The 24256-nt window shown below is 43.9% G+C and overlaps 1 protein-coding gene across 1 annotated transcript; it reads left to right on the top strand.

Annotated features, from left to right (window-relative positions):
- Positions 1–1005: 1005 nt before the first annotated feature.
- On the top strand, positions 1006–21320 carry CD200R1 (CD200 receptor 1). Its single transcript, XM_064143991.1, has 6 exons — positions 1006–1224; positions 13538–13846; positions 14785–15036; positions 15814–15913; positions 19164–19215; positions 20522–21320. The coding sequence occupies exons 1-6, from the start codon at positions 1137–1139 to the stop codon at positions 20684–20686; spliced, it is 966 nt and encodes a 321-aa protein (XP_064000061.1). The 5' UTR covers positions 1006–1136; the 3' UTR covers positions 20687–21320.
- Positions 21321–24256: the final 2936 nt, after the last annotated feature.

The following is a 24256-nucleotide window of genomic DNA, read 5'->3' as shown; positions in this document are numbered from 1 at the left end:
GCAACTTTTTGAATGGATTTTGCCTGATCAAACAAAATTAACCAGAATCAGACTACAGTCATCAGTACACCGCTGATGGTCAAATGTAGTGTGCAGTCCCATCTCCTGAGCAGTTCAGTTTCCTGCTAACTTAGACTTGTTTTCTGTCTTTACTTCTTATGTCTCTGTCCTTAGTGGTGAATATTCTGAATTATAGCTTTCAACAGCTGAAGTTCTTTCTCTACTGCTGGCCCACAGAACTGTGCTGGGGAAGTTCTGTGGCTTAAGAAAGCAAAAGAAACTCTGCATCTGAAATTACTGCTAGAGCAGTGAGGAAGTGGAGAAACAGGTAGAAGGGTTGGGTTGTTTGTTTTTTTTTTTTGGTTTTGGGGTTTTTTGGTTGTTGTTTGGTTTGTTTTTTAATCCACATAACAGTATTCTGAAAAAACCTCCTGTTCTTAGTGAAAGATGTGGGCCACCTTCAATTTCTGTGTTATTTCCCCTGAAAACTATGCAAAATAGACTTTTCTGGTCCATCAAAGCTCAGTTTCTCCCCTAGGGTCTGGAAAGCCTTGTTCAAAATGACAACTACACTGCCAGTAGCTAAGCAGCTACTAAAGGGAGAAATCATTAAAAATGTCCCTTACAGAGAAGACTTGAGACTACTTATTTTTCTGAAGGAGACATGAGAGGAAATTTCTTGGAGGCTCTGACAAAGGAGTAGCAGCAGCAGTAATATAATTACATAAATATATATGAAGAGTAAGTTTCATTCTAGATCCCAAGACTATGATTTTCTTTCTGATATTAAATTCAACCTATTCTCTGCTTTTTACCCTGTCTGAGCTCTAGTTGAGGGTTTATCTCCATTCATCAGGCTGCAGAGAGGAGCCAATGAACGAAGGGCAGGGCTGCTCAGTCTGTTTCCTTGGTGTTCGCCTAGGCTCTCAGCACAGGAAGCCTACTGCTCTGAAAAGTCGGAAGGAGGAACTCCTCCAGCTTTGAGGAGACAGTTGGTGCAGAACACACAAAGCTAAAGGAGTGAGAAAGGAGGAGAGAAACACTGTAACAGGATGCACTGGCAGGCAAGAAATAATCCCCATGATCACAGCTAAGGATAGCAGTAGGATGGATGGAGTGAAAGAGCTGCCTGAGCCATGAAAGCAGGAGCCAACATGAAGATTGCTAAGAAGACTGTGTGTGTTTTTGTACTGCTTACCATCAGCAAGGCTGCAAGAACAGCAGGTGAGTCTAACTGGGCAGCAAAGTCTAACTTAAGGCAAAAAAGCTGGTGAAGAAGGGTCTAGAGAAAAAGGTCTTATGAGAAGCTGCTGAGTGAAGTGTGGGTTTTTTTTAGTCTGGAGAAGAGGATGCTGAGGAGAGGCCTCATTGCTCTCTGCAACTACTGGTAAGGAGGTTGGAATGAGATGGATGCTCATCTCTACCAAGTAGCAGGTGATAGAATGAAATTAAATGGCCTGTAATTGTGCCAGATGAGGTTTAGGTTGGATATTAGGAAAAAAATGATTTACTGAAAGAGTGGTCAGGCATTGAAATAGGTTGCCCAGGGAGGTGGTGGAATCACTACCCCTAGAGATGTTCAAGGAATGTGTGGGCATGGTATTTCAGGACATGGCTTAATGGCCATGGTGGTGTTAGGTGGATGGTTGGACTCAATGATCTTAGAAGTCTTTTCCAGCCAAACCAATTCTGTGGGACCAGTCAGTCATCGGGATAGAGGAAAGTGAAATGTGCATAAATATTTTCTTTCCTTAAAGCTATTCATCATGCTGTCACATTCTTTAGTTGCTAGAAATGATGGAGTACAACTAAAACACTCTTCCTCAATGTTCACTCCTGCTCTTTTCTTAGTGGTCACAAGGCTGCCATGCATTATTCCCGTGACTTCCACACATGACATTATTTAGTTACCCTTAGCTGAGACTGTACCATTTGTTACAGACAGCCTTTCAACTCAGACCTCTATATCCACACCATCTGAGAAACCAATCCATTTGGCATATTAAAAATACACCCAAGAAAGTTTTTGTGAACATGAGGCCTTTGATTGTGTAGTTTCTACTGAGGAGAGGTTGCAGATTCTCTGAAATCGTGCTGGAATCTCTTAAGTCCTTCTGAGGAGTGGTGGAAGATCAGTGATGTGCTGACAGTAGGGAGCAGTTTCTGGAATTTCTTTCTGAGGCTAACGGGCATGGTCAGTAACAAGAGTGGGGAAGCCTTGTGTGGCAAATCCAGTGGCACTCCTAAGCTTGTCTCACCCTGTCTTTTAGTGCAGTCGACTTAGTTTTAATGTAGTTAGCTACAGCAGTTAATGTCTTCTACATACTGTTTCCTTTGCATTCCTAGAGCTTGTGCTCTGCCAAACACCATGCAGCACTCCAGAGACCTGGTAATGAAACTAGGACTTGAGCAGCAGTTCCAGAAAACTCGTTTGTGTATAGAGGGAGAAGGCATACAGGTATCCAGTTCTGGGACCTTCAGTTCAAGAAGGACAGAGAACTGCTTGAGAGAGTCCAGCACAGAGCCAGAAGGGTGATCAAGGGGAAAGGCTGAGGGAGCTGAGGCTGTTTGGTTTGGAGAAGAGGAGACTGAGGGGTGACCTTGTTAATGTTTATAAATACATAAAGGGTGAGTGCCAAGAGGATGGAGCCAGGCTCTGCTCGGTGATGCCCAGTGACAGGACAAGGGGCACTGGGTGGAAGTTCAGGCACAGGAAATTCCAGGTAAATATGAGGAGGAATTTTTTCATTGTGAGCATGACAGAACACTGGAACAGGCTACCCAGGGGGGTTGTGGAGTCTCCCTCTCTGGAGATATTTGAGACCAGCTCAGATGCAATCCAGTGTGATCTGGTGTAGGTGATCCTGCTCTGGAAAGGGGGTTGGACTAGATGATCTTTCAAGGTCCCTACTGAGGATCAGAAACCTGCTACATTCCAACTGAAAAAGAGATACTGGCAGCATATGATGGAGTTCAAGCCCTAACATTCTGTGATTCTGAGGTCTGTGAGATCCAAGCTAGGGACATCTCTGAACGATATGTAATGTGCATGTGTCTGGAGTGGCACAATGATGAGTTATTCCATTCTACTTGTCCAGAAAATAGAAGTGCCTCCTTGGTGATATTTTAAAGTAACACGGACAGAGTCATGGACCACCCTTCTGTAATGTCTTTGGCTGATCAAGTGAGGGAATCCAAAATGGTTACCTCAGTGCTATCCATTGGAAAAAAAATAGAACTACTTCACAAAAAATTATAAAACTTTGCATGGGTAACCTCAGAGTAGGCACACTGGATAGTAAAAAATATGTCCCTGTCAAATATGCAAAGAACTATCTCAGAAGAATACTGACAGAGACAGTCTGTGAGTTTTGAATACAGCTGCTCAAAAAGTAAAGGGATATGGACACACCTCACAAAACATGGAAGAAAATGGGAGAGACAAAAGGGGATGCTATTGACAAAACATCTTTTAAAAAGTGACTATGCTGAAAATAGTGAAAAACATCTAATGCCAGAAAGTTATTTTGTCACCCAAAAGGTAGTGGGATTTTAACTTCTTAGTGTCTTTCTGAATCAGTTATTTCTCTTCAAAGAACACCTGCAAAAAAAGCCACACCACCCCAGCTCAAAACAAACAGACAAAAAAAGCCCCAAACCCCCAACCCTTCCCCCAAACAAACCAACAAAACAAAAAAAGCCAAACCAAACCCAAACCAAAAAATAAACAAAAGAAATCCAACCAAAAACTTAGAGCTCATTTAAAATCTAACTCATGCTTGAACCCTCTCTTGATCCAGCTCAAATGAAAGGCAAGCCCCATTTGATGAGACTTTTTTATCTAAGACTGCTTTTGTTCCCTTCAGTGTTAGGATGGTTGTTCTGAGCAATGTGTAGTGACAAGGTTTTTTTCTTCAGAGCTTACAGGCTGCAGGTGTCAAACTGATCCAATGTGTGTATTCTATCCAGAGAATTGTATGAAGCCGAGAAGGAGCTATGTCCCCTTTTCTGAAGACTAGAGCAAGCTATTCTGAATTAAATAAGGTCATGCAAAAACTGTTGTGGGTAGCCAGGCTTTATCTGCATTAGCATTTCCCTTAACATTTCCTTAGCATGCTGTTTTGTGTGGTGTGGTTTATTTTTACAGTAGCAGAAGGGGCAGCTCAGAAGCCAGGCTGAGGTCACTTCATGATTGTCGTGTCTGAATCTGCTGCCTAGAAGTGTTGAGTAATATGCTACCGAAGCTGCTGGTGCATGATCTGCACTAATAGTCCTTTTATGGCATTCTCACAGTAGCAGCAGAAGAGACTCAACATATTTTCTAATTCACAGTGTCACAGTATCACAGTATCACCAAGGTTGGAAGAGACCTCACAGATCATCAAGTCCAACCCTTTACCACAGAGCTCAAGCCTAGACCATGGCACCAAGTGCCACGTCCAATCCTGCCTTGAACAGCTCCAGGGACAGCAACTCCACCACCTCCCTGGGCAGCCCATTCCAGTGTCCAATGACTCTCTCAGGGAAGAACTTTCTCCTCACCTCAAGCCTAAATCTCCCCTGGTGCAGCCTGAGGCTGTGTCCTCTCATTCTGGTGCTGGCCACCTGAGAGAAGAGAGCAACCTCCTCCTGGCCACAACCACCCCTCAGCAATAAGGTCACCCCTGAGCCTCCTCTTCTCCAGGCTAACCAATCCCAGCTCCCTCAGCCTCTCCTCGTAGGGCTGTGCTCAAGGCCTCTCTCCAGCCTCGTCGCCCTTCTCTGGACACGCTCAAGCATCTCAGTGTCCTTCCTAAACTGGGGGGCCCAGAACTGAACACAGGACTCAAGGTGTGGTCTAACCAGTGCAGAGTACAGGGGCAGAATGACCTCCTTGCTCCTGCTGACCACACCATTCCTGATGCAGGCCAGGATGCCACTGGCTCTCTTGGCCACCTGGGCACACTGCTGGCTCATGTTCAGGCGGGTATCAATCAGCACCCCCAGATCCCTCTCTGTCTGGCTGCTCTCCAGCCACTCCGACCCCAGCCTGTATCTCTGCATGGGGTTGTTGTGGCCAAAGTGCAGCACCCTGCACTTGGAGCTATTGAACGCCATCCCCTTGGACTCTGCCCATCTGTCCAGGTGGTCAAGGTCCCGCTGCAGAGCCCTTCTGCCCTCCAACCCAGCCACATCTAAGCAGACAGGATATCTCAGGTAGTTTTGTACATACTCTAATCCTCACAAGCTAGAAGGAGAAGGGAGGTCAACATCTTCCATGAGTGGTTGTCCTGGAAGGCCCATTAGATGTCCTGGATTGCCCCATCCATCTGCTGATGGGGGGAAGCAAGGGTGGGAGGAAAACAAAGGCTTGAGCCATTATGTCCCCTCCCAAATTGATAAACAGGTACCCACAGGTGTTTAGCTACTTGTTAGCATCTTGCCCAAATAAGGGTAAGCAATGCCTGGTTTCAGCTAATATGGTCAGTTTTGCAAATGCCATTCTGATTGGTGAATCTCTGTGGACAAAAGAGTGGTTACACTCGGGCAAATAATATAAAGTGAGCTAAGTTGAGAGGAGTTGAGCTGCTTCTGCCTCACCAAGCTGCCTCAGTGTGTGCTGCTCTGCTCTACGTGTTCTGTTCTGCCTCACTGCTTTTGGCTTGGACAATATGTGCTGCTCTGCCTCATGCTTCAGACCAGTTTAACCCTGATGTCTGGGGCTTGAACTAGCTGGAAACTTAAGTGCCTCAAATTTACCAGGAGAAGGCATTAAGTGCCTGATGATGTGGTGAGAGGTGCCACTGACATTGTGCTCTCTGCACATCTGCAAGAGATCCTGCCTGCACCTCTGCAGGTCTCTATGCCAAAGGAACCAGGATCACATTAGAGATTGTCTGCCTCTTTCCCAACACCCTGCTAGAATCTGGGAAGATCTGGAAGCCTCTCCACAGCTATCAAGATGCTGAGCAGTACCAACACTGCCACAAAGGAGCCAGGGACTATCTCTGAATTGTACTCCACCACCGTGAGTGGAACAGACTTTGCCTAGGGCTCTCGGCTGCCTTTTATTTCTAAGTGGGGCAGAGCCATTTTGTGGCTAAACCTTTCTGATTTTCTGATTCTCCTAAATTAATGAACTGCCCATAAGCATCCTTGGGAGGATTTTCCTGACCGAATTAGACCCCAAATTTAACTAGTTTGTATAGTTTGTGGGCAGGGCTCTTTGTAAGTAAAACAATCACATGTTTTATAATTCCTGCCTCATTAATTTCCCCAACTAAGTCTGTGGTTCATGCATTAAATCTCTTTTCATCGGATTAACATTTGCAGTTTTGGACTGTGTATATCTTGTACCTGCAGTTGTATCACATGACCACACATATTGCCAAGGGCTTCAGAGGAAGCTACAAAAAATCCGTTGTCAGTAGAGATGTGAGTCTCTATGGCTGTTCAGTTTTATCTATAATAGGTAGCTGGAGACAGTAGCATTGCCAGAATTAGTGTATGAAGGGAGTAACAGTGAAGTAGATTCACAGATCAAGCTGGCTAGAGTTCAGCAGAGTGCATACATAACTTTATTGAATGCTACTGCTTTCACTTGATTTCTTTCCTTAGTATAATTTCTAAGTTCACTAATGTACTACTGTTTTGTTACCTACTTACGTTCACTGTCCTATTATGTTTTGGTGCTTCTGTCTCTGTTGCCTCCTATTACAGTACGCAGAACCTTAGAGGTTGGAAGGAACCTCCAGAGATCATCAAGTCCAACCCCCCTGCCAAAGCAGGATCCCCTAGGGTAGTCCACACAAGAATTCATCCAGGCAGGTTTTGAAAGTCTCCAGAGAAGGCGACTCCACAACCTCTCTGGGCAGCCTGTTCCAGTGCTCCATCATTCTCCTCATGTTGAGGTGAAACCTTCTATGTTCCAGTTTGCAGCTGCTGCTCCTCATCTTTTTGCTGTGGACCACCAAAGAGAGATTGGTCCCATCCCCTTGACACTCACCCCTCAGATATTTATACACACTCAGTCTTCTCCAGACTAAACAGCCCCACAACTCTCAGTCATTCCTGTGGCTCTCCACTGGACTCTCTCCAGCATGTCCCTGTCTGTCTTGAACTGGGGAGCCCAAAATTGTACACAGTATTCTGAGTAGGGTCTCGCCAGGGCAGAGTAGGGTGGGAGAAGAACCTCCCTAGACCTGCTGGACACACTTTTCTTGATGCACCCCAGGATGCCACTGGCCCTCTTGGCCACAAGGGCACATTGCTGGCCCATGCAGAACATGCTCTCCACCAGCACTCCAAGGTCTTTCTCCACAGAGCTGCTTTCCAGTAGGGCAGCCCCTAATCTGTACTGGTGCTTTTTATTATTCCTCCCCAGGTGTAGGACCCTGCACTTATTGAACTTCATGAGGTTTGCCTTCACCCAGCTCTCCAGCCTGTCCAGATCTCATTGGATGGCAGCACAGCCTGATTGGTGTCAGCCAAACCCACCCCCGCCCCAGTTTTGTATCACCATCAAATTTGCTGAGGGTACACTCAATGCCCTCATCCAGATTGCTGATAAAGACATAGAACAAAACCGGGCTCAGTGCTGATCCCTGTGGAACACCACTGGCTGCAGGCCTCCAACTGGACTCTGTGTCACTGATGACAACCCTTCTGATCTCTGTTGTTGATACAGTTTTCAATCCACCTCACAGACCAACTATTTTTACCAAGGAATCTTGCTGCAGATACATAGATCATAGCAAAAAACCCCTAAAAAAACCCAAACAAAACCCCCACCCAACCAACTGAAAAACAACAACAACAACAACCCACAGACAAACAAACAAACAAACAAACAAAATCCCCAACAAACTGTTTTGGTCAACTCACATTTGACTCAATTTCATTGTTTCCTTCTGAAATGTCTTGAAATTAATCTGACTTCTTTTACCTTAAGAAGACAGAAAGCTAAACAGCTTGTTTTTCTAACCTGGAAGCTTAGAGCTGATTTTTGTCCTATTAACTGAAGGAAGAATGTCTCAGGAGGCAGCTGAATTGCCCTTTTATGATTTCCAAGGCTTGTCCTTGTAACACCAAAGTTTTACTTTGCTGTGGTCAAAACTCGGTGTCTGAATGTATCTAGTTTCAAACCATGAAAATTGGGAAGTCCAGTCATGCAAGGTGACCACAGCCCCCATGATTATAAAGCACCTGTGCAAGTACAAGTACAGAGTAAGAAAATGTTAGGAAGAAAAGGCCTATGCTAAAGCTCAGCACTAAACAAGATATGTCTGGGATTTTAACTGTACAAAAGTGAGGTCCTAGGTGTGTTTTCACAGCAGTCCCTTGTTTGCTCTCTGCTAGTTATGAAAAAAAAGGGCATATTTCTCTTTCGAGTAGCAGGAAAATGCCACTTAAGCATAAATAATGCCACTTATTTTGTTCTTCTTCTCACAAGGAAGAGAGTAAAATGCCAAGTTCAGCATGCAGAACAAAATATAAAACATTATCTGTTTCTGTACTAAGAAGTAGGGAGGCCTTTGCATGTCATTGCATGTGGTGTCACAGGGCAAATTCCTTTTACCCTCATCCATTCCAGTTCACATTCTCCAAGGACAAAGATCTACTTAACTTGGCACAGAAAAGTTGCTACATCAAGTTTAAAGTTTACAGCCAGACTAATTTCATAGAATCATAGAATCATAGAATCAACCAGGTTGGAAGAGACCTCCAAGATCATCCAGTCCAACCTATCCCCCAGCCCTATGCAACAGCTTGTTAAGCTCTGTTTGATTCAGTTCTTTATCCATTATGTTCCCCTTCCTACCCCTTACAGTTGCCCCTGTATTCTTCAGCTTAATTCAATGTCTGTAGCCTCAAACCACATCTCCACCTACCTGACCTGTAACATTTTGTTATTCAATCCCATAATCCTGCTATTGCTTTGTAAGTCAGCAGCAAAGGCAATTCACTCTCTTTTCTCCTTTCCTTTTGGATCTCTGGAGAGACTCTTATCTAGGTAACTATGTAGGAATAAGCCTGCCTGTGACCTTCAAGGCTGCAGCTGCAGCAAATTTTGAGCTGCACAATCAGTCCTGCTTGGGTCTAAATGAGAGACAATGGAGGAGGAGAAAATGAGCACTGGGGTTTTGGTGGTTTAGCTTGGTTGGGGGAAGGTTTTGGGGAGATTCTCATGTATCCTGTATCTGCATTAGGTATTAAGGATTCATGTATGCCCTATCTTTTCCTGCACTTCTTTAAATACACCTTTTCTGTATTCCTCTCCAATTCAATATAAGCATTATTGTTTTACTGCCTTCTTGTGAAAGTCAAATAATGTCTGTCTGCTCTTAAACTATGGCACTTCAGAATCACATTTTCTGGTTTTAAGATATTTCTTTCTCCTTTTACTGTGAGAAAGACTCTGAGAAACAAAAGAAATTACTAAATCAGTGACACTACAAAGGAACTGTCATAGGCACTACATAAACCATGCTAAAAATAAAAATTCAGCCTTTCCCCCAATCTTTATCAATTACAGTAATCTCAGTGTGCTGTTTTGAGACTAATTGAAATACTTTGCTGAGAGAAATTAAATCATTAGCTGTGAGAAGAAAGAAAAAAATAACAATGTGCCCTAGATCACCATTCTTCTGCTGAGGAACACAACCAGTCAAACTATAGCTAAGACAGGCACTTCACACACTCATGCTCCTCAGCTCTCACTTCAGGCTGTGCCTTCTTTCTGGCTGTCTGCTTTCTGGATGATTCTGCCTTTAACTCTCTAATCCACCTAGCCCCTTTTTCCTCTAACCTACTTGCAGTCTTTTTTTTGACATCTCACCTCAGATCTCCAGATTCATCACCTGAGATACACATGTACCTGAAGGGACATTGTAGCCAGGTGGGGGGTGGCCTCTTCTCCCAGGCAACCAGCAATAGAACAAGGGGACACAGTCTCAAGTTGTGCCAGGGTAGGTATAGGCTGGATATTGGGAAGAAGTTCTTCCCAGAGAGAGTGATTTCCCATTGGAATGGGCTGCCCAGGGAGGTGGTGGAGGCACCGTCCCTGGGGGTCTTCAAAAAAAGACTGGATGAGGCACTTAGTGCCATGGTCTGGTTGATGGGTTAGGGCTGGGTGCTAGGTTGGACTGGATGATCTTGGAGGTCTCTTCCAACCTGGTTGATTCTATGATTCTATGATTCTCTATGTTGATCTGGTTATTTCTGAAGGGTGGGAAAGAGGGAGGGAGAAGGCGGTCTGGGTCCGGAGCCCTCCTGGGGACTCTGATTGTTTCTGGGAGGGGTTTTATGTTTCTGTGTTACTTTTAATTTGTATGTAACTGTATATATATATGCTTGTATATTGTGCCAAGCTGTAATTATAGTTTCATTCTCTAATTGCCAGCCACCTGAGTCTAGTCTCAGTGATTTCCTTAAGTGTGGAGTGTCGGGTAACTCCCAAACCGTCACACTTAGCATGGCAACAGTGACCAGTATGTTTCTGAAACACAAATGTGAGCTCCTCAGCTGAGTGTTTTTTTCCTGAGAGAGGATATGTCTGTTGTCAAACATGAAAATAGAATCTGTCAATATATTGAAACATGCAGTCAAAACACTGGAATGGAGCTTGAGAACCTCCTCAAGTGTGGCTTAAAATCCTCCTCAGCAGTCAAGGAGAGATAATAAGGGCAGTCATAATATTAATGGCATTATAATTAGATGAACTTCAGCAGATGAAGTCAAATAGGAAGCCTGCAGTCTAATGCTCCTAATGCTACCCACCTGTCAGACAAGTCTCAAAGGTGAAACCTGCTTGGCTTTGCATCCACAACCTCAATTGTAGTGAAGTTGTAGTGAGGTGAAGGTTGGTCTCTTCTCCTTAGTATCAGGTGATAGAATGAGAGGAAATGGCCTGAAATTGTGCCAGGGGAGGCTTAGAGAGGATACTAGGAAAAAATCTGGGTTTACTGAAAGGGTTGTCAGACAGGAGGTGGTGGAGTCATTGTCCCTGGAGGTGTTCAAGAACCATGTTGACATGGCCCTTCAGGATGTGGTTTGATAATCTTAAAGGTCTCTTCCAACAGAAACAGTTCTATGATACTGTAATTTTAATACAGGATGATTCAGGCCAGGCCCACCTACTTTCTACATCAATGTAATAGATAGCATGTATTCCTGGGCTGTTTCTAACAGAAAAAATTGTTGCCATTTTCCAGAGTCAACTAATTTGTGAAGAATAAGACTGAAAATGAGCAGTTATTTACAATAAATGTGTAGCTATATAATCCTTCATTTCATATCTCGTGTGCAATTAAATAGCAGTTCTGACATTGCATTCCTGTCCTATGGTTATTGCTGCACTGAGATGAACTTGATAGCTCACAGTAAGCCTGATAACTCACACCTCTTCAGATTTCTTGTTCTCTGCAGGCCCACAGAAAGCAAGGCCTTTACTGCACTGGTTATCCCCTTTTTCAGCTACACCAGTCACTTGAGCCCTGCTATTACATTGGTTCTTCACCTTGAGAGAAGCAGCAGTGCAATGAACTGGCTTGTTTCCAGTTCCTTCGCACGAATAGCTGACGTGTACAGCATATATGCTTTGATGATCATAAACCAATCAGCTGCCACAGAGGAAATCTGAGCAACTGACTTTGAGCCACTTTGCAGTCTGAAAACCCCATACCAGAAAACACGGGTGTGGTGACGGGTCTGAATTAAAGCACTTGCAGCACCGAATCTTTCCCCTTTAACAGAGCAGCATATTTTCATGTTTTACTTCTCCCACAGAGCAAGCACAGCCTTTAGGTTTAGTGAAATTCTCAGAGAGAAAGGGAGATTGTGTCTTCCCTCAGAGGTGCTGAGCACATACCAAAGAGTGCAAGCTGGAGCAGGCAGCATAAAGAGCGCAAAGATGGAGAAACCCTGGAAAAGAGAATGGTTGGACCAGACCCACAATAAGTCATGGAAGTAATGGAAAACAGAGTTTAGAAGAGAGCATGTGGAATCTGTGCAGCCTGACAAGTCAGCAAAAGCTGTTGGGGTGGAAGAGAGGAGGAGGGGAAAGAACCTGTTCTGTAGGGTCACAGACAGCAAAGGAAATTCAGTGTCAGGCCTTTTCTTTGTGTGGCTGTAGCTAGCAAATCTGTGTTCCCTAAAGAGCTGTCACTTCTGGCATATTGGCTTGTTTTAATAAAACATATTTTCAGAGACTAGATCACTTTTGGTGTGTTCAGTAGAAAGAGAAAGCACAAGAGGTTCAAATTCAACCTAATATGAGGTCACAGAATCATGGAATGGTTTGGGTTGTAAGGGACCTTAAGGGTCAAAGAAAATGTGGGCATATTATTTACTTGGCTAAGAAGAAATTCAGAGACCCAATAAGCAAAAGAGACAAACTAAAATTAAGGGCAACCCTGGAGGTGCAACTTGTCTTGAACACACACAGCACACAGAAGAGCCATCATAGTGTTCTCGCTCACTACACTTCAACAGCAACTGTGATAACTTCCAAAAAGAACAAGGAAATTAGGCTTTTCCATACAGCTTTGAGTACACATTTTCATGGATCATGAAAACTTAAGGAGAGGAGGCATCATGCCTGACTCCAAGCAAGGGCCATCTTTCAAAACTCAAAAGAAGAGTTAGTCATAGAAAGGAAAAAACCAGTAAAAGCACACGTTTCCAAGGAAACAAAGAGCAGAATTCAAGAACAAAGCATACTTGCTACTAGAGAGTCAGTGCAGTTGAGACATCAACTGAATAAAGTTTCTCTGCAACTTTCTACACTGTTGATAGATCAATTGAGTAAAGTTTCTCTGCAATCTTAGCCCCACAAGCAAATGAGTTTTACACCTGCAAGTGTGTGTGCCAGGCATAAAGATGGGTAAGAATTTTGTTAATGTCCTGTGGTGAGCACTGCAGTAAAAAATGGACAGTGACCTTGTGTAAACTGATAGTGTGAGTGTGGATTTTCACAAAGAATCAGGAAAGGAAGAGACACCCCAGAGACAAAAAGCTTCCCTCCTATGCGAAGCTCCAGAACTGTTATTTGTGCTGTGGTCATGTCTGAGAAGTGTAGACAAGAGTTTTTCCCACAGGGATGGATTTTTTTATGAATGCAGAAGTTGTATTAGTAGCAGCAGTTCCAGAGAAAAGACATTACTATGTGTCCAGATCCAGCAGTCAGTTTTCTCTCATTTCAGCCTCTAAGGGGTACCAGCCCTCTGAGCAACCCACTGGAAGGTCTGCTGTTAGAAGCAAATCATTCTGATGCTGAACTGCTTAAGGCAATGGGCAGGAGTAGGATCTTAGCTATTAAATGAGCCCCAGTGGGAAATTTATGGTGAGCAATGAGGGCATAGGCTCCAATATGCTACTGGCTCCATAATCCACAGCTGTAATACAAGATAATAGACAATCTGCAAATGAGCACAGACAGGTCCTTGTCCTGTTGTGTAACAGTGCAGATGTTTCCTGTGAAGCACAGAACAGAATTGCAAGGCTGTGACTGACTTCTCTGGGCACCTTTTCTCACATCCTCCTTTTTTTTTCCCTCCAGGGCTTGAAACAGTGTCAGTGACAGTAGGTAACAGCTTCATGCTTGCCTGCCCTCCTAATTCAAATATAATTATGGTTACATGGAAAATAAACCACAAGGTTGGAGGTGCCTGCACCTTGGGGTATAGGGCTGATCAGAACAAGATAGACAGAACAAACTGCAGTGGCAGCATCACCTGGAAACCCAGATCAGATCAGGATCCTGCCCTTGAGATACAGCAAGTGGAAGTAACCCATGAAGGAAAATACATCTGTGAAGTTGTAACAACGGATGGGAATTTCGACAAGCAGTACCACCTGACTGTGCTGGGTAAGAGACTTCTTCCTCATTTTATAGTTCTCCAAAGGGTTGTGTCTGGGCCTGGATGTGCAAAGCTTCTCACTCTGTGCATTGGGGATCTATTAACCCAATGTATTAACAGAGGATTCTGCATGTGCTTCCAGTTATCCTGTAGAATCAAACATTAATACACTAACTTAAGGAACTAAAGCATGTGAAAGTAGCAGGTCCAAGTACTGAGATATTCTATCAAACACAGGATGTTCTTTTCCATACAGAAGGAACAGAATCATTTGTTCTTATGCTGGCATTCAAATGTGTTTTAAACCATGCATACAATGGCTCCCTAGGGGAGAAATCTAATTCAACCCTGATTTTGGGGTAATTACAGTATCACAGTATCACAGTATCACCAAGGTTGGAAGAGACCTCACAGATCATCAAGTCCAACCCTTTACCACAGTGCCCAAGGCTAGACCATGGCACCAAGTGCCACATCCAACCTTGCCTTGAACAGCTTCAGGGACGGCGACTCCACCACCTCCCCGGGCAGCCCATTCCAGTGTCCAATAACTCTCTCAGTGAAGAACTTTCTCCTCACCTCGAGCTGAAATTTCCCCTGGAGCAGCCTGAGGCTGTGTCCTCTCGTTCTGGAGCTGGCCACCTGAGAGAAGAGAGCAACCTCCCCCTGGCCACAACCACCCTTCTGGTAGTTGTAGACAGCAATAATAATACCTCAATGTCCAGGAACACTTTCTCTACTGATATATGGCTGTGGTAACTCACTTGAAGGAAGACAAGAGGCATTACTGCCTCTTGTGACTTGGGTCCCCATCACTGTAGTGGTACAGCACCTTGAACTTTATTCTCCTCTTTCCACTGTGTTCATTTTGGGTAGGGAACAAAACCATCCTATCCCAACTGTGCCAAACTAACTCTATGCTTCTCCCCTTCCTCATGTTTTGTAGTCCCTCCCACGCTGACCCTCTCCTGTGAAGGTGAAGGGAACGCTGTATGTGAGGCAGCAGCAGGGAAGCCAGCTGCTCAAATCTCCTGGGTCCCAGGGAGCAACTCCAGCCTCGAGACAAAAAGCCATGATAATGGGACAGTGACTGTTCTCAGCAGGTTCACAGCAGACAGCACCAATGTGACTAATACAACCTGCATTGTGTCCCACCTAGCTGGGAACCAAAGCAAGTCCATAACCTGTCATCCCTCAAGTAAGTTTCCCTTTGTGTGTTTGGCACTCAAAATCCTCGTTGGTCTGCTGATCACACTCTTGTTCCATCAAGAAAGGAAAATCTATGAACACTATAGAAACCTTCGGGGAACTTCTCTGTAGACAACAGTACCATCTCCAGTTGCCTTTGCCCAGAAATATCAACAGCTTTTTTTGTATTCTAGATGTGATTTTCCAATTATTTTCCCCTAAGATATATATATACATAACTGTGGTAGTATTCTTTCAGCAGTAGAAATGCAAAGCAGTCACAATGTTAGCGTCAAAATAATCTCTTGAAAGCAGAACACAAGCAAAAGTTTTTGGATGCAAATTGTAAAGTGTCTTGCTCAGATCGTGGTAAGAGAGAGAAAGAGAACCAACACTTGCACTGACAGCAGAGACAAATCACTCCATTACAAGTTGTGAATGCCTGATGCTGTGTGACATTTAGTTTCTGGATTTTGCTTTTTTTGTTGCTTTTGAGACCTACACACAAATTGAGGTACTGAGATATGCTGGGTCCTTAAGAGCAGTTCAGGTATTGCTCAGTGAAAGAATATGAGGGTGCACAATGGTATTTGTGGGATCTGCTTTTGTCTCTGACACAGACTCTGTGTTTCTCAAACACGTTTCATTACTGCTGAGGGGGGCTGTACTTATTTTATGAGCATGCTGAAAATATGTACATGTGCTAGAGCAGCTTTAATCTTATACTGCAATAATAAAGAAACTATTCACTAAGAAGATGTAACTAAGACTAACTCTTTATGTTTAGACAACAGCAGCAATAACCTGCACATCTACATCACTCTCTGTTTCCTGAGCATTATCACCCTCCTGGCTGTCATTTACTATTTTAAGCTCCATAGTGACAGGTATGTATGACAGAGTGCTAAAGAAAGGTTGTCTAGTGCTGGAATAAATCTTTGAGTGCTAAAGAAAGATTGTGTAGTGCTGGAATAAATCTTTAAGTACTGTTAGGGTCTTGAAATCATGTGATTCTGTCTGTCTGGTATGAACAACTGAATTAACTACATCAGCTATTTCTGTGCTGCACACATTGTGCATTGCACGCATCTTCACTGAATATTCATAGAATCATAGGGGTTGGAAGTGACCTCTGGAAATCTGAGTCCAGTCCCCTTGCCAAATCAAGATCATCGAGGGCAGGCCACATAGGAACATTTCCAGACTGGTCTTGACAGTCTTTAGAGAAGGAGAATCCAGAGCTTGTCTGGGCAGCCTGTTCCAGAGCTGCACTAAAGAAGAGCTCTTCATTCTAGTATGAAACTAGGAAAGTCAAGCTGTTCTTCAGAATTTATAATAGTTTATCAGGGTCTGTCTTGTCTAGATCAGGAGGTTTGTTCTGCCTAATAAATTCTTTTTATTAAGTGCCAGAGAACTAATCACTGCTGTCTTGCTATATCAATAGAAGAGGTGACAGGTTGTATCTGTGTTTATGAAAAAGCTCCTTGAGTGAAGCTGGACTCTGCCTGCTTTAGAACTAGGTGTGTAGAAAAAAGTAGTTCCAAGGAAAAACTACAGACATAATTTATGCAGAGAAAGGCTAACAGGATGTCAGTGGTTGGAAGAGACCCAAAGAAATCATTGAGTCCAACCCCGCTGCAAGAGTGGGACCATACAATCTAGCTTGGGTCACAGAGGAACTCATCCAGAATGGCCTTGAAAGTCTTCAGAGAAGGAGACTTCACAACCTCTCTGGGGAGCCTGTACCAGTGCTCTGTGACCCTTACAGTAAAGAAGTTCCCCTTTGTGTTGAGGTGAAACCTCTTGTGCTCCAACTTACATCCATTGCTCCTTGTTCTATCACAGGGAGCAAGTGAAAATAGCCTGTCCCCCAAATCCTGACACTCAGCTCTCAGATATTTATAGACATTTATTAAATTCCCTCTCAGTCTTCTTTTCTCCAGACTAAAAAGCCCCAGGTCCCTCAGTCTGTCCTCATAAGGCAGAGCTCCAGTCCCCTAATCATCCTTGTAGCCCTCTGCTGGACCCTCTCCAGCAGATCCCTGTCCTCTTAAACTGGAGAGCTCAAAACTGAACGCACTACTCAAGATGGGGTTCCACCAGGGCGGAGTAGAGGGGGAGGAGAACCTTCCTTGATCTGCTGGACACACTCTTCCTAATACACTCCAGGATCCCATTGGCCTTCTTGGCCACAAGGGCACATTGCTGTCCCATTGATAACTTGTTATCCACCAGCACTCTCAGGTCCTTCTCCACAGGGCTGCTTTCCAGCAGATCACCTACAGCCTGTACTGGTGCAGTTTACTATTCCTCCCTGGGTGGAGGACTCTGCACTTGTCCTTGTTGAACCTCATCTGGTTCCTCTGTGCCCAGCTCTCCAGTCTGTCCAGGTCTCTCTGGATGGCCGCACAGCCTTCAGCTGTATCAGCCAAGCCTCCCAGTTTGGTGTCATCAGCAAACTTGCTGAGCAGACTCTGTGTGTCTGTGCCTTCATCAGTGTCATTGATTAAGATGTTGAACAGCACCAGATCCAGCACTGATGCCTGGGTGACTTCACTGATTGCAGCTCTCCAGCTGGACCTGGCACCATTGATCACCACTCTTTGAACTGTCTTGTGACCAGTTCCTAATCCACCTCACTGTCAGCTCTTCCATCCTACACTTTCTGAGCTTGTTCACTAGGATGTCATGGGAGACAGTGTCAAAGGCCTTGCTAAGGTCAAGGTAGACTACATCCACTGATCTCCCTGAGTCTACCCATTCAGTTATGGCATCATAGAATGCTCTCAGGTTAGTTAAGCAAGACTTCCCCTTGATAAACCCATGCTGACTACTCCTAATAACCTTCTTCTCTTCCAAGTGCCTTGAGATGCCCTCAAGCAGGAGCTGCTCCATCATTTTTCCAGGGACAGAGGTGAGGATACTGGTCTGTAGTTCCCTGGAACTTCTTTCTTGCCCTTTTTGAAGACTGGAGTGCCATTGGCTCTCCTCCAGTCCTCAGGCACCTCTCCTGTCTGCCATGAGTAGACAAAAATGATGGAGAGAGGCAGGATGAAAACCTCAGCCAGTTCTCTCAGTGCCCTTGGGTGCATCTCATCAGGGCCCATGAACCTGTGAATGTTCAATTTGTGTAATGGATCCCTAACCCAGTCTGCACTGAGCAGTGGGGAACATTCCCTCCTCCAGGCTTCCTCTCCTTCATCCAGCGTCCGGAGTATGTAAGAGAGCTCAGCCTTAGGTGTAAAGACTGAAGCAAAGAAGGCATTCAGCAGCTGTGTCTTCTCTGCATCCTCGCTTCTCAGTGCTGCCTCCATGTTCAGCAGTGGCCCCACATCTTCCCTATTCTCCCTTGACCTGGGCCCCTGCTAGACAGCAGACCTCCTTTTGGAGGGGGTCAGGTCTGCACATTGGGCCTTCTGTTCCCACCAGAAGGGAGTCTCCTATAACAATGGCTCTTCTTTTTGATGTAAGACGTTTGTATGATGGGCTTAGGCTTCCTTAATTTTGGGAATATCTCCAAGCCAGATGATTCACCTTCATCTCTGGCCAGCTGCACCTGCAGGACATCACACCTCTTCTGCAAGGGCACCTGGGGGGCACTGTTAAAAAATGAAGCAACACTTCCACCATGGCAGGTGGGAATTTATTGCCACAGCCCCATGTTGAGGGGGTGGGGGGAGTCTGGGGAGTGGGAGGTGGACAAGTCAGGAGTTTGTTTACTGCCTTGACCATGGACTTGCTTTCACTCACTCTTTTACTTTAGGTTATTGGCCTCAATCTGGCGGGGGGTGGCCACCTTCCTCTATTCCCAAACTGTTGGATTTTTTCCCAAACCTTCTCCCTCTGAGATAAAGAACTAGTTCAACAGAATTTCACCAACTGTAAATTCTACATCCCTCCAGAGGAGTTTGATTTTTAGGTTTTGCTTCCACTTTGTGCTTGGGCTCCCACAAACATGAGAAAAAACCTCTAAAGAAATTTGTAATTTCAAGATCAGAAGTCAGTGAGAGAAAGGCATGAGAAGGTTTGGGGTTTTTTTGCTCTACTCAGTTTCATAGGCTTGTGAGTGAAGAAAGCAGGCTGTGATCCTAGGACTGATGAAGTAACTTGATTTAATTCTTGTTTTCTTTTTCACAGACTGTGCCACAAAACTGAGCCTCATGAAGCAGATCCTGTGGATTTCCCAGAGGTAAGCAGAATTACACAGATTAGACGACCACCAAATCAGAGACTTCCTGAATAGCCCTGAAAACACAGTCAGCAAAGAGAGAACAGTATATTCTACTCTCTGCTTTCAGCAGGTGCTACTGCATTTTATGTGTCTGCTGTGTTTCAGGACAAAACAAAGCCTAGCATCACCATAATTTTGACTTGGAGCAAACTTTAGAGGCATGTTCCAACACCAAAGGCTCAGCAACTGTCATCTTTTTTCTTAGCAAGAAGCAAGCCCCACTCAGTCTCTCTGATCATGTCAGAAACACTGACCACAACTGCTGTACAAACAATATTCAGGAAAGGAGGTAATATCGTGGGTTGGGGAATGTTAAGGAAGCTTAGCAAACAAGAGGATTAAACAGCAAAATTAAAAGACACAGACAGAAAAAGAATATCTCTCCTGATGTCTAGAATGACAAGGTGCAAGTTTAGAAGGCCAGTTCCTTATGTCATGTGGTCACAGAATCATAGAATCAACCAGGTTGGAAGAGACCTCCAAGATCAATGCACAGTCAAAGACCCAGCCATATTCAAGACAAAACATTTTATGAAACAATGGAAGGGATGCTAAGCTGCAAGCTGGGAGGTCTTGTTGAATTCCCCTTTCTGTCACAAGCTTCCTCTGTAGCTGAGCAATTTGTTCTGTGTCACAGTTTCACTATCAACTACAAATAGCAGCATTTCTATGCAGGCAAGGTATGCTACTTCTATACTGTGAATATCTGCACAGCTACAGCAGTCACTAGCTCCAAATTCTGTTGTTAATTTTAAGTGGTGCTTCAGTTTCAATTTCTGAAGAGACTTCTTAGTTAATTCCAGTTATACTTCCCATTCTGCTGCCCTGCCTCCCAGTTGCTGCTGACATGCAGTTGCATTAGTGTAACATGTCAGTGTTCTTGCTTTCACATCACACAACTTTCAATAATGTGTCTGTAGACTGAAATCAAAGCCTCAGAGAGTAATCAACCTTGGTCAAGACTCCAGTACGTTATTTGCTCTTTCTAGAGAGTTAGATCCTAATACAATTTTCTTTTTAAGGCAAAATAAGTTTGGTAGAAGGGGGTGAAAAGGAGGCAGGTGAACCAAGATCTCAACTTTACCTTCCAGATCTTTGACAGAAACAGCATTACACATTCTTTGGTAGAAAAAGCAACAGGGAGTCCAAGAGGAATGAGAGCACTGTCTCCCAGTTATATTCTTTAGTCCAGATGAAAGGCTCACATAGTCTTGTCAGACAGAACTGCTCTTTGTATTTACAGCTTTTGGGTTTGTTTTGCTAGGATGACACAATGGAAGTGGAACCTTATACTACTTACGTGCAGAAGGAAAACACAATTTACAGCTCAGTGTCCGATGTGACATTGGGGAAGAATCTTCCACAACGAACTATTGCCAGCAACGTGAATGATTCAACAACGCTGGAAAGGGAGAGAGACACTTTGTAAGAGACCTGTTAGAGAAAGAGACTTCTCAGAGAATTTCTTCCAATTTTGGGACAACATAGCTCTGCTGTCTGTTCAAACACCTCTGCTTGCTGATGAGTCTGAATAGTTCTTATTTTTATCCTGTTTTGCCTTCTTCCTTGGGAAAGGAAACGAATTTTCTGTTATCCCTTGGGGAAACGTGCTGACCTCATGCCATAGTTTTTCCTGGAAAAGCTGTCGTGATCAATCTTATATTTGCTGTTCTTTCCTCAGAGATCCTACTTTAGTTAGTCGCTTCCAGACATTAGTTTGATGCACTTGACACTATGTTGCACACATTTGAGAGGTGAGAGCTGTGTTAGGTCTCAACCATAATGAAACTCACTTCAAGCAGCAGCCACTTTTGTCTAATTCACAAATTGCTAACATAACGGCCAGAGTACTGACATCACAAAGTAGCTCAAATGGAAGAAGATATTGGAAGGGAAAACCTTTAATGCCCCAGTTCTGAAAATGGAAAGGAGTGATGAATTTAGGTCATCCACTAAGAAAGACTTCCCCAGCATGATTAGAATCATAGAATCATAGAATCAACCAGGTTGGAAGAGACCTCCAAGATCATCCAGTCCAACCTAGCACCCAGCCCTATCCAGTCAACTAGACCATGGCACTAAGTGCCTCATCCAGTCTTTTCTTGAAGACCTCCAGGGACGGTGCCTCCACCACCTCCCTGGGCAGCCCATTCCAATGCCAATCACTCTCTCTGGCAAGAACTTCCTCCTAACATCCAGCCTATACCTACCCCGGCACAACTTGAGACTGTGTCCCCTTGTTCTATTGCTGGTTGCCATATTCAGTATTTCCACTAAATGTGTTCATTCTGTACGTTAGAATATTGTTATGATTACTTTTCCACAAGATTCACTGGAGATATGGTATTCCTAGTAAAAATATTGTCATTAAGGCACCACAAAAGAATTATGTTACTTCAGTCTGGTGAGCTACTTTTTCAACAGAAACAAACACCAAAACATTTCACAAAATGAAAGAAGTTCAAATACATCTTCTATAATGGTGCAATATTCCAAGGGATAAAATGCTTGATGATTCCAGGCATATTTATTTTAGCTACCACAAATGCTTTTTGTTTTTTTTTTCCATTCATATATCTGGATTGTTACTTGTTCTAGTTTTAGTTTTCAGGCAAAGGGAAACCTGTCTGAGGGGTGGTTTCTGCTGAAGGTCCTGGTTAAACATACTGGGTCATGCAGGAGAATGGTGAAATCCAGTGTATTCCACAGAGAAATTTAACCTTAGCTGAGAGAGTTTAAATACAGAGTGTATAATACAAGCTGTTAGGACTTTTCTGTTCTGGGTATTACCTGGCATCCACTAAGACAGAATCTACAGTATATGAGCACAAACCCCATGTCACCTGGGAGTTCCTGTTCCTGTCCCATCTGTGAGGAAACAGTTTGCTGTTTTCTGAGCTTTGGAATCACCTACATCTGGGATCGCTGGAATGAAGTGTGAACTGAACTTGTAATATTCATTACTGTAAATATTGGTTTACATTTTACTGTTTTCAGCAAAACTCTGAGTGAAATAGAGGTGGATTGTGCTGGTTTGAAGCTGGCTGGAATATTTTGCTGAGAAGAATTAGATTATAGGCTGTGAAAATGAAATAATGGTGATGTCTCCTTCACACATAGGCTTGCTGAGATGTATAAAAACAAGAACACAAACACAGATGACACAGTTGCTGTGTGTCTCTGGCTGCCTGAACTTTTCTCCCTAACCTGCTGTCTGTATAACTAATCCTTCTGCTTTCTAACCCCCTGGCCAATCTTCCAAACTCATCTTGAACGTGAGGCAAAGTCTGGAATAAGATAGAGGGGTGGAAAGGAGGTGGAAGGGCAGTTGGAAGCCCCTCCTGGGGACTCTGGTGTCTGGGAGGGCTGTTGTGTTTCTGTAATACCTTCTTAACTTGTATCTATCTGTATATATTGTAAATATCTCCTTGTATATTGTGCTAAGCTGTACATACAAAGCTTCATCTTAATTTCCAGCTCGGCTGAGTCTAGTCTGGGTGATTTCATAAGGGGGGGTGGGTAGCACCCAAATGGTCACATTATTTTTTTTAAATATACTTGCATATTCACTTTTAAATCTATCATTTAGCTAATATATTTCAATGTGTCTCATGTTCAGGTGACAGCTTCTCACCTTCCCAAAACATCCTTTTTTCTGCCCATGGGCAGAAAACAGGCTTTTGGATTGTGACTGTGATAAAGGAGTTGAGTTTCATGTTTACACACAAATACAAATATGCTGTTTGTCCCTAGCAGCACAGAAGGTCTTGAGCAGATGATGACTTCCTGCAGTCCTTTGTCTTCATCAGGGTGCTTGCTACCTCGCTTTGCAATGTGCTGCTGTCTGTGCTGCAGTCATCTTCCCTGCAAAAGTCCTGTGTTGACTGTCTCTTAGCAGTCAGGCAAGCCTGCCCTCTAACCTGCCCAGCATGACAGGAAGAAAGTCAGCAGCTTTCCAGCTCCTCGCGTGAAGAAAAGTTTTGTCTTTAACCACATTTACCAATCTTATCTCTTGCTGCAACATTCAGTTTTGCTAAATTTGTATCTTCTACCTTCACCCCTATATCTTATCTTCACATACAGATTTCAGTTTCCTGACAGTACACAGCTGCCACTCTTGCTCTGATCAGCCAATTAATAACCACAATTACCAACCACAATTATGTTATGTCTACAGGAAGTCCCGAGCGCTGAGCTCACATGCACAGCAAGTCAGTGGATTCTCTGCTGTTGTGCTTCCACAGAGCACCTGCTGACTGAAGTACATAAAACCTCCTTCAGACTAAGGGCACATTCTTTAGTATGGCAGGGGCAGTACTACAAATTGGATGTACTACAGATCCTGAGACAGAACACAGCTTCATTTCTTGGGCCTCTCTAGAAGTTACTTCATGGGAACAAAGTCAAGCACTTCATGACCCATTACAGCAACACTATAATATTGTCACATTTATTCACTGAGCTCCAGTCATCATTGTCTAAGTGTTAGCATTGGTTTTATCAGTCAGCTGTAAAACACTAACACCTTAAACATGTCCATAGTGAGTAGATGCAGTCAGCTGTCCTCTGACAGTGTCAATATACTTGCTGCAGAGTAGCTTTTTCATAAAGAGGTCTGTCCTCTAAGATCTACAAGCCTGAGGCTGTGCCCAGTCACAGTGTCTGTTGTTTCTTGCTATATCTCTGCAAGCTTACTACAACTTGCTGAAATCAGTGCACAACAGAAGACCTACACCTTTACTCTGAAGGCTACTCTTTACAAACTCTGCTTCTCCAACACTGAGATTGCACAGATGCTGTAATAAAGCTTGACCTTCTTAGATGAGTTAGGGTGAAGCAGGGGAGATTTTAAATGGAGGTTGACCTGTAGAATGAGACAAGAGAAGCTCTTTTCATGCCCCATTTTACCTTCATTTATCTTGATCTTCAGCCTCCCACAGCTGTTCAGTAAGACAGGCAGTGATGTGTCAGTGTGTGGTGTATTGTGGGAGAAAGAGGA

The sequence above is a fragment of the Pogoniulus pusillus genome, chromosome 5 (genome assembly GCF_015220805.1).
Source record: "Pogoniulus pusillus isolate bPogPus1 chromosome 5, bPogPus1.pri, whole genome shotgun sequence".
Lineage (NCBI taxonomy): Eukaryota > Metazoa > Chordata > Aves > Piciformes > Lybiidae > Pogoniulus > Pogoniulus pusillus.
This window is presented reverse-complemented; position numbering and strand designations above follow the sequence as displayed.

Bases quoted from the DNA above. Each gene is read 5' to 3' on its own strand.
- CD200R1 (XM_064143991.1), top strand. From the start codon at position 1,137: ATGAAAGCAGGAGCCAACATGAAGATTGCTAAGAAGACTGTGTGTGTT. The intron at 1,225-13,537 runs GTGAGTCTAACT...TTTTCCCTCCAG, and splicing joins CAAGGCTGCAAGAACAGCAG to GGCTTGAAACAGTGTCAGTG. The intron at 15,914-19,163 runs GTATGTATGACA...TCTTTTTCACAG, and splicing joins TTTAAGCTCCATAGTGACAG to ACTGTGCCACAAAACTGAGC.